Raw genomic sequence first — 9,923 nt, 5'->3', positions numbered from 1 at the left:
ATATATATATATATATATATATATATATATATATATATATATATATATATATATATATATATATATATATATATATATATATATATATAAGATCCGTGTGTGGTAGTCCATTTAAAATCTTAAAAAGATAAATATTTAAGAACAGAGGGAGTAGATGCTAGAAAACTTTTATCCGCGATACCAACCACGACAAATGTGCTGTCCAACATATTACACGTTTTTTGTTTGCTAGGTGTTTTCAAGCACTAGTGGCACAATAGCAGTAGCCCTCTATCGTTACAGCTGGGAGCAATGTGCCATGAACTGTTGTTGTTCATGTCAGCAAGACTCGAATGCCATAGGATTTGACATGAACTGTTATTGATCAGGTTGGCTAGACGCGACTGCCATGGGATTTTTTGCTTGAGGTTAGCAGCTGGCGACTTTTTTTTGGCGGGAAACAGCTGGTAGCTACCCAGCCTTGGCATGACATGGGCCGGCAAAAGACATAAATTTGACCCTAGACGAAACTATTTCACAAACTAAACTATGTTTGAAAATATCTCACCCAGCTGATTTTTAATGTGCAGCGCCTAACAGCAAGGCGCTAAACTGCAGCGCCTAACACACAGACGCCACACTGTGCAGCGCCTAGCTGTAAGGAGCTGCACTGTATTGTGTAGCGCATAGTAGAGTGCAGCGTTTTACTGTCGGGAGCTGCACAAAAAGTTCAGCGGTGTGAAATATTTTTGAAAACAGTTTAGTCTGTGAAATACTTTCGCTTTGAGGTCAAATTCGCCAATTCTGCCACATAGACCTACGCGACAAGCAGCAGGCTAGGTCCGCAGATCAATGAAAAGTTTTCTGCGGGATCCTATTTGACGCCCGCAGGCGTCAAAAGGACGAGCCTTCACTGAAGAGAGTCACCACTTGGGCCGGCCCACGTATAGATTTTGGTTTCGCTGCTGTTTCCTTGTTTCTTCGCGTTTTTTTGGCTTCCAGGGTTTTCACTCTTCTGTTCCGGGTTTTTTATTCTTAGTTCCTTTTTTCCTTTCATTTTTCTTTCCTTTTATGTTTTCTTTTTTATTTTGTGTTTCTATTCTTCTTCCCTTAATTGCGTATTATATAAAAAGTTCACCGCGTATTAGAAAAATCTTCATGGTATTAAGAAAATGTGCATCGTATATTATGAAATAGTTCGCCTTGCATTATAAAAATGTTCATCGTGTATTACAGAAATGTTCATTATATATTATTAAATTGTTCAACATATATTATAAAATGTTCATTGTGTATTTAAATTTTGTTCATCGTATATTAAGAATTTGTTCAATGTATATTATAAAATGTTCATTTGTATATTTTAAATTTGTTCAGTGTATTTTTACAAAAAGGTTCACCGTATTTGAAAATTTGTTCAACGTATATTGTAAAGATGTTGAATGTTTTTGAGGATTTGCCGCTGTCCTTTCTACTTTTAGCGTGGCGCTGTGATTATGTCGTTCGAGGTCGCTAGTCCGGCTGGCTAGCCTCGCTAAAATCAACCGTGAGGTCTCAAGTTTTCTCTAGCCGAAAAGACAAGAAATCATCCGGCCTGTATGCGCCCACAAATAGCAGCCCATAACTCGGGGAGCATATAACCCTAGCCCAGAAGCGCCGGCCATGAATGAATTCAGTTACCTGGATGCGGGCCGTACCACGGGCTTACGGGCTTAGAGCCCACCGAGCATTAACCAAGGCAACTAACCCAATACCAACCTCTCCTAAAAAAAAACTCCAATACCAACCGAAGTTAAGGCAATCTTAAAAAAAAAACGAAGTTAAGGAAGGGAAAATGCTACGGGGCAGATCAAATCCGGGCAGGAAGTAGCTCAACTCCCCGGAGTGGACTGGCCGGAGCGGACGGGAGCAGGATGGAGTGGACGACGGTGGAGACGGCGGACGGGGCCAAGCTGAGCGTGCGGCTCTTCAAGCCGGCGGCGCCGGTGGAGGATGCGGAGGACGTGGCGGTGGTGCTCGTACACCCCTACACGATCCTCGGCGGCGTGCAGGGCCTGCTGCGCGGCATGGCCCAGGGCCTCGCGGAGCGGGGCCACCGCGCCGTCACCTTCGACATGCGCGGCGCCGGGCGCTCCACCGGCCGCGCGTCGCTCACGGGCTCGAGCGAGGTCGGGGACGTCGTCGCCGTCTGCCGCTGGGTCGCCGACACCCTCAAGCCGCGCTCCGTCCTCCTCGTCGGCTCCTCCGCCGGTAGGTTGACCCCGACGATTCCCTCGCTCCTCTCCGTAAGTGTTCGGTTTGCCTTGTTGTGAGATTCAGCGAAGCCGGTAATCAATTCGACCAAACTAGTAGCTATTCTGAATGTATCAGCAAATGGCATACGCAATTGACGACCGAGCACTCATCTTGACCTGCGAACAGAAATGAATAGGCGATGCGTTGTACTGTTGCATCAGAATTGAAAGCTCAAACAACCTTTTGTCCTGATGGAATTTGCCTTCAAATATACTCATCGAACAATTTTCTTATTACTTCAGTGTCCCCAAAGTCCGAAGATCAAACTAACAGCTGAGTATTACTCACTGTCTCACTGATTTGTGCTCGGGGCTGTTGAGCGGCTGCTAAGCAACCCCTAAGACTCAGAGGCTCAGCGGCTGCCCCAGTCTTCTCAGAAGCAATTTTTCTTGTTAGGTTATTACCACTATTTTTCAGCCAATCCTTAATGTAGGATACCCTGCTCTTCTCCAACGATGCATGTTCAGTTTGCCATGACGCAAGATTCAGTGAGGCCAGTAATCAAATTGACCAAACAAGTAGCTCTTCTGAAACTGTATGTCAACAAATGGCATACGCAATTGACAAGTATACACTCATCTTGACCTGTGACTAGTGAATAGGCGATGCGTTGCACTGTTGCATCAGAATTGAAAGCTCAAACTTCCTGTCCTCATTGAATTTTCCTTCAAATGTACTCATCATACAGTTCTCTTACTATTTCAGTGACCCCAAAGTCCAAATATCTAACTAACAGCTGGGTATTACTCACTGAATTGTGTTTGGGGCGGTTGAGCAGGTGCTAAGCAAGCCGTAAGACTAAGAGGCTGCCGTGGTGACCTTATCCTATTTTTAGGGTAACCCCAGTCTTCTCATAAGCAACCTTTCTTGCTAGGTCATTACCACTACTTTTCATTTGATCATTAATGCAGGACACTAGACTAAGAAGATTATAGTAGTATTTCTCAGAAGCAACCTGGGCATTAGACACTTGTGCTATACCTTTTTTTGGCCACTCATCTGTCGTAAAGATTAGTATTGACTTGACAGTAATGAGGTGTGCAAAGCACACCTACTCTGCTTACCTCTACCCAGTACTGCTCCCTGTGCTCCTAACTGGATTGACGTACAAGGGTCTTAAGATTTTGTTATGTTAACACAGTGCAAACTGCAAAGCAGTCGCAACTAATTGAGTACAGGTAAGAGAACTTGTGTTTTTGCACAAAATACAATAGTGGATCAGAATGATGATGAAATACAATTTCTCCCTCGCTTTATTTTGTAAATACAATAGTGCCTACTAGTTAACATAACGTATCTCACTCTACTAGTTATCTTCAGCCCTTCATGTAGCTATTGAATTATGCTTGGTCATGTATCTCACTCTAGTTTCCTGTCACAGGAGCACCAATTGCGGGATCAGCAGTTGATAAGGTTGACCAGGTGGTTGGCTATGTTAGCATCGGGTACCCATTTGGTTTAATGGCCTCAATCCTATTCGGCAGACATCATGATGCTATCCTCAAGTCTGAGAAACCAAAGTTATTCATCATGGGAACTAAAGATGGCTTTACGAGCGTAAAGCAGCTGCAAAACAAGATCAAGTCGGCTGCTGGACGGGTTGATACACATTTGATTGAAGGAGCCGGTCACTTCCAAATGGAAGGTCCTGCTTTTGATACCCAGATGGTAGACCTCATTGTCAATTTTATCAAATCTTTGCCCAAATAGAGTGCTGTAACTGTGTGAAATTGTGCAGAGCGTGTAGTGATGAACATCGAAAACATACGATTTGGATAGTGCCTTCATGGTTTGTATTTTCTCGTGTTGTATTGTACACTGGGTGTTGTGTTCGAGATAGTAATCAAATCTTAGTTTCCATTTCATATGAGTTTTAGACTCGGCGATGCAAGCTGCACGGAAAATCTTATTGTCATCACGACATTGCAATCCAGTCTTATTATTTTTTGTATAGCCATACTTCTACTTGTGAGTGGTTGCTATCCTTGCAGTCCAAAAACTGTACTCACATCATTATAATGGAACCAGGTATAATTTCTGTCTCTTTCTGTCTTTCTGAAATTGTTTGTCAAACGGTTAGCTTCGTCGTAGGTTATATACATGACTGATGTTGATCTTATGTCTTGTTCTCTGTTTTCAGGCTGGTGGAGAGTGGCCTTCATGACGACGAACCGAGACTAAAAACCTGAGGTTATATATGATCGGTGTTGATCTCATGTCTTATTCTCAGTTTTCAGGCTGGTGAAGGGTGGCCTTCACGGTGACGAATGCACGCTAGAAATTTGAGATGCACGTAACGCGGCTGATCAATCTAACAATAAATAAACTCGTTTTCAACTTTTCAACAGATTTGGCTTCGAGGGATTTCATCATCAGCTTCGGAAACCTCTGCGACGAGCAAGCAACGTGTTGGATTTGATTTGAGCTGAAACAAGAGGGGGGCCTAGCTCGGCATCGGTAGGTCTGATCCTCCTGCAATTTGGTCTGCACCTAGATCATTTTCCCGTCCTTTTTCGTGTCAGCAGATCAGATGGCGTGGATCTGCAGCGGGCGTCATCAAGGGCCGTACGTGGTCCTAATCTCCCTCGCTTTATTTGCAAAACCTCAGCGTAAACTGTACCCCAGCTGACGCCTCTAGCGCTGCTGGTGGAGCGCAGATGCAGATCCGGAGATGGTGACGAAACACAATCTTTTGTTGCACCGAGTTACTGTAGAGTGTTATTTTTTATGCTTTTGTCCTTGGGCACCTGATGTACTGTGTTCCCTTCTGATCAATGAATTTGGTAGTGCAACTACCAACATTCAAAAAAAAATGTTTATTTTAATTCACAGTTCATGTTTCAAGCATGGCGAGTTCACAAGGTAGTGGTGAGAATTGAAGGGCAATAACTCGGCCAGGACCTGACATCAAGAGCAGCAAGTACACCCATCTTCGTTCATGCTTGTATAGAGATACGGTGGTGCCACGCAACTGATCATCAGTACACGCCCTAGCTAGTTTGGTCCTTTATCTAGAAGAAGTCATCTCGATCCAAATCCATGCGAGTAATTGTAAATAAGAAGGTGAAATACGAATTCAAAGCAGAGAGGGGAAGAAATCATGGTGCAGTGCCGTGTCAGGATTCAGAAATAATTTAGTCGAGCCACTTGCAACAGGAGCTGGAGTGGGCTCGGCTTTGTCTACTTAGTAAGTACTGTCTGGTAGTGGTAACTAAGTGCCATTTCACTGTAGATAATAATTAATTAATAACGTTGATATTTTTTCTTAGACAAGTGCATAAGCTGGTAACACGCCGAGTAGAAACATGCAGGACACGGCTAATACTGTGCGGTAAATAGTAGAACATGACCAGTAGAATGGTTGGTAACCCTAGGAGGCAGGTACAGGCACAGGGGGGCTGTCAGGTGTCGAAAGGCAAGGCAACTACTGCTACCGACGTTAAACATCCGCTAACACTGAACAAAAATGCCATCATGGTAAAACTGCAGCACGTTCCTAGGGATCCACGCCGATTAACTTTTTAAGCCCGGAAATTGCCAAGAAGCACATAACTATCTTCAACGGTGGGTAGGCTGCAAGTAAAAATGATAAACAATGGGCAAATGACCCCTCAACAATATATCTAGAAGGGCTAGCTCCCCCTCTCTTTCCCTCTCTCTCTCACCCCAGCTGCTGCCTGCCTGCTATGCCCCAGCACCAGCAGCAGCTATTGGAGCTCAGCCATCCAGAAGTGCCAGAGCGCTAGCTTTGGTAGCTGTTCGTCGATAAGAGCCCCCTCCTGCTTCCCACACGCCACATATAGCAATCTTTGCTGCTGCCTCCCGATCCGCTGTACTTCCGGCATCGCAAGCCAAAGATTATCACCGATCCGTCGTTTCTTTCCCTCTAGCGCCAGAAGAACTTCATCTTCTTCTTTTTTTGCTGAGATTGGTGGTGCTGCTTGGAGTAGACGCCAGCTCTGTGGCAGGTCAGTTCCTCGTTTTCCATCCATTAATCTGAGAAATGGTTCAGCTGTTGATTTGAATCAGTCCTTGTTTATCTTTCTGTTTTCCTGCATAGATAGATGTTATATGTTTTGTAAGAGATTTATTTAAGTTTGTATCCGTCAGATGCGTATTGCTTTGCTGTTTTGTGTAGCTTGCGTCTGGATATTTATGTTGCTTGATCTGAATTTGCATCTTTTCGATTGCCATGGATCTCAATAAGGATCATAGTTTTTTCGAGAATGAATAAGAATCATACTTGCTCATTTCTCACCTCCACAAGCCAAGAACTCAAGTATACCATTTGGTTATGTAACTAGCTTGTTTTATAACGGCATGTAGATTGATTTAGTTTGTTGCTTTCTGTTAATCCAAATCGGAGGCTATTCACCTCAGGAGTAAAAAAATTGTAACCTCTGTTCTGCATGCTACGACTGCAGATTTGTAGCATAGCTTTAGCTGGATTATCTTAGCACAAGGTGTCTCTGTAAAACACTCAAGTTTCAGTAAGCAAACTGATAAACAGAAGCAGCCGCTTCAGTGGCTGCCCAAACCAATATATAGTTCTTGCTGCTGCTGCTGCTGCTGCTGCTGAGCTGAACCAACCAATGGGTAGAGGAAGAGGCAGAGGCAGAGGAAGGACGGCGGCCATTGCCAGGAGCCATGAAGACAAAGGAAGCAGCGGTGAAGAGGTTGTGCCCGCGAGAAAGAGGAGGGGAAGGCCGCAGAAGCACTTCGCCGATAAAATCGAACAGGTTGATGTTGAGAATTTCGTAGAAGACGTCGATGGCGGCGATGAAGATGGCAAAGATGTTAAACTGAATGCAAGTGCTGGTGTGAAGAGAGGCAGGCCACTGAAGGAGAGCCCCAACATCGTCCTGGAAGAGAACAGCAATTCCAGCGTTCGATCAAGCAGCGACGAGTCAGCTAGGACCAATGGGTTCAGGCAGATTGGGAACCGGAGGAAGAGCACGCCCCGGCGAGCAGCGGAGGCAGGGCTAGAATGCAAGTGATCACTGAGCAGTGGCATGCCAATCACCGTACAATTTTCGGTGCCAAGTAGCCTTCGTAATTTGTTTCAAATGTAAACATGACATGCACTGAGTGCTGAAATTTGTTTGTTTATGTGGACGCAAAATGTATGAACTGATGATAGAACACCTACGGAATCTTGCTCGGCTGTTGTAGGCTGATTACTACTGCTAGTATTTTGGTCTGCTTGTTTGTAGCAGAGCTTTACTTGAGAACAACTAGGGATGATAGCATTGCAATTTTGATCACATATCCAAGCAGTTTTATGTATTCTTGGTTCATACTCTGGTTCGTCAATCTTATCCAAACAAAACTGCTACTAGATTATATATGTTCGGACAAAAAAAAGAAAAAAAACTACTAGTACCATATTATATTACTCTAGAAGCCATCGTGCCAAGTTGAGGGACGACGAACTTCCTCCTCGTCAGCACAGACGATCGTGCGAACTTGATGCTGGAAACTGATGCATTGTGTGTGTAATGTGATGTAGTAGCCATTGCATTTAGACAGTCCTTCTCTCTGCATATCATCTACTCCCAACCAACCAACCAACCAGCGCTCCCACACCACGATTCAATTGGGAGCACATGACAGGAGCCTCGACGCAGATGAGGTGGTGGTGGTGTCGCTGTAGCAGCGGAAACCCAGGCCGCGTCGAGGAGGTAGGGGCGTTCGGGAGTCCGGACACGCGGGGGCAGGGCACGGCCGGCAGCGGCTTTCCGCAAAGCTGCGCCGCTTTGCGACTCGCCCGGCTCGGTGTGGGGTGGCGGTGGCCTGCGCGGCGGCCCCGCGGGCACGTGCTGCTGGCCGACGAGGGGCGCGGAACGGGCAGACGCGAAGCGAGTTCGACCGCGCCCGCGCGCGTACGGGGCGGGCAGAGCGATGCTGTCGCGGGCGCGACATCATCATCGCCGCGGCCGCTGCCGCTGCCTGCCATGGCCCGGCTCCGGACCCGGCGCGCCATCATTCGGCACTCCGCCCCGCTCTGCTCGCTAGCTGGGGGTATGGGCGTACTGCTACGGCCACTGGAGGGGTACCCTGGGCTACTTGCGTGATAATTGCACTGTGAGTACTGGTCTGGGCACTGGCCAAGCGGGGTTGACCGCGGCACGAGGAATCGAGCAGACCACGGCGCGAAGCCATGCCATGCCATCGATGAAGTTGCTGCCCAGGGAATCGCTGACGCTCGTAATTTATGAGGCGATCGGTGAAGCCGTCCGATTCCACAAACACGAAATGGGACATGGGCTCCATATGACGTAGGCGCTACAGTTGATACCTTCCGACGCTCAGACGATGACTAATCCAACTGCTGGTATTGTTTTGGCCTTGGGCTTGGATGGTGGATATGGCGTGCCATCTGTAGCAGTGTTCTTCTCCATTTTACATCTGCTTCGATACACTCCCTAAACACATCAACGATTAAAATCGATCTGTCTCCGGTTATAATAAAGGCATAATGGCATTAAGATACAATTAAGTCATACCCCTATTGAAATTCGTATGACCCAGCCTTAGAAAGTCAGCAAGTTCTAAACATTGATGTATCTTTCTGCGAAGAAGAATACTCCGGCCCGTCCGCGGATAGCGTCCGTCGGTCCCTCATATGTTGCGGCGCACATCCACATACCTCAAATCCATGCAATCCATGCACGTCGATCATACGATACAAATTGTCCGAATTCAACTCTTCGAAACAAAGCCAAAGCAAATCCTAGTTCAACAAACCGGACAAACCAAGATGAAATCAATGTCCGAGCGTGACAGATTGATTCGGATCACTGGTTGGGCGCGGAATGCGTCCTGCTTGTCCTACTCCACCATGTCTGAACCTCCCTGCAACGCCGCCGCTGCCTCCCTCTCTCGCTGTTAGCGTCACCGCAACTTCCGGACGACGTTCTCCACCTTGCAAGACGGAGCCGACGAAGGGACGCTGACGGACGAGGCAAACTGTGTATCCATCACGGCGGTCGGGGATGGGCTGGACGACATCTCCGGCAGTGGGTCGGGACAGGTGGTGAAGATGGGGAGTAAGGGTGGAGGATGGCGAGGGCGCGGGAAAGCTTGGAGGGCGACTGGAGGGGGGAAGGGTTTTGTGGATTTGGTGCAATTGGAGGTGGGGTCATGCAGTCCGGTCCGACGTGGCGGGCGCGCCCGGGAGCCCCCATATTCGCCCCATATTGCTTACCAAATATGGCCTAGGTCATATGAGAGATATGCCGTTTCAACCCGGCCAGCTCTTCAGTAACCGGTTTTAGTTGGTTCTCGGTGGCCTCTGCACGTCTGGTCAGGGCGGCTTTCTCAGTTTCAAAGGTTATCTTCTCTGTTTCAAAAGCCGCCTAAACTTTCTCCAGTTCCTCTAAATAAGATTGCAGGCTTGATTCCGCCTTGGTTCGTAGAGCTTGTTCAGATTTCACATCTTTTTTCAAGTCGGCCAAGTTTGACTCGGCCACGCTCAAGGCTTCCTGCAAGTCAAGGAGATAACTCATATATAAGATATTTTCTTAGTCCCAAGCTGGCAATAATGTACAACCCTATACTTGAGGGCTATGACAGGAAAATTAATGTTATTACCGAAGTCCCAAGCATTTTGCAAGCAACATACTCGGCACTTGGAGGCTAATGTGTGT

The 9,923-nt window shown here is 46.7% G+C and overlaps 2 protein-coding genes across 2 annotated transcripts; both read left to right on the top strand.

The window, feature by feature from the left end:
- Positions 1–1,789: 1,789 nt before the first annotated feature.
- On the top strand, positions 1,790–4,231 carry LOC119325452. Its single transcript, XM_037599195.1, has 2 exons — positions 1,790–2,229; positions 3,656–4,231. The coding sequence occupies exons 1-2, from the start codon at positions 1,893–1,895 to the stop codon at positions 3,982–3,984; spliced, it is 666 nt and encodes a 221-aa protein (XP_037455092.1). The 5' UTR covers positions 1,790–1,892; the 3' UTR covers positions 3,985–4,231.
- A 1,683-nt stretch (positions 4,232–5,914) lies between these two features.
- LOC119323499 lies at positions 5,915–7,540 on the top strand. The gene is made up of 2 exons (XM_037597174.1): positions 5,915–6,242; positions 6,699–7,540. The coding sequence occupies exon 2, from the start codon at positions 6,867–6,869 to the stop codon at positions 7,269–7,271; it is 405 nt and encodes a 134-aa protein (XP_037453071.1). The 5' UTR covers positions 5,915–6,242; positions 6,699–6,866; the 3' UTR covers positions 7,272–7,540.
- Positions 7,541–9,923: the final 2,383 nt, after the last annotated feature.

Source organism: Triticum dicoccoides, chromosome 6B, assembly GCF_002162155.2.
Source record: "Triticum dicoccoides isolate Atlit2015 ecotype Zavitan chromosome 6B, WEW_v2.0, whole genome shotgun sequence".
Classification (NCBI taxonomy): Eukaryota; Viridiplantae; Streptophyta; class Magnoliopsida; order Poales; family Poaceae; genus Triticum; species Triticum dicoccoides.
Note: the sequence above shows the minus strand (reverse complement) of the source record. Positions and strands in the feature narration are given on the sequence as shown.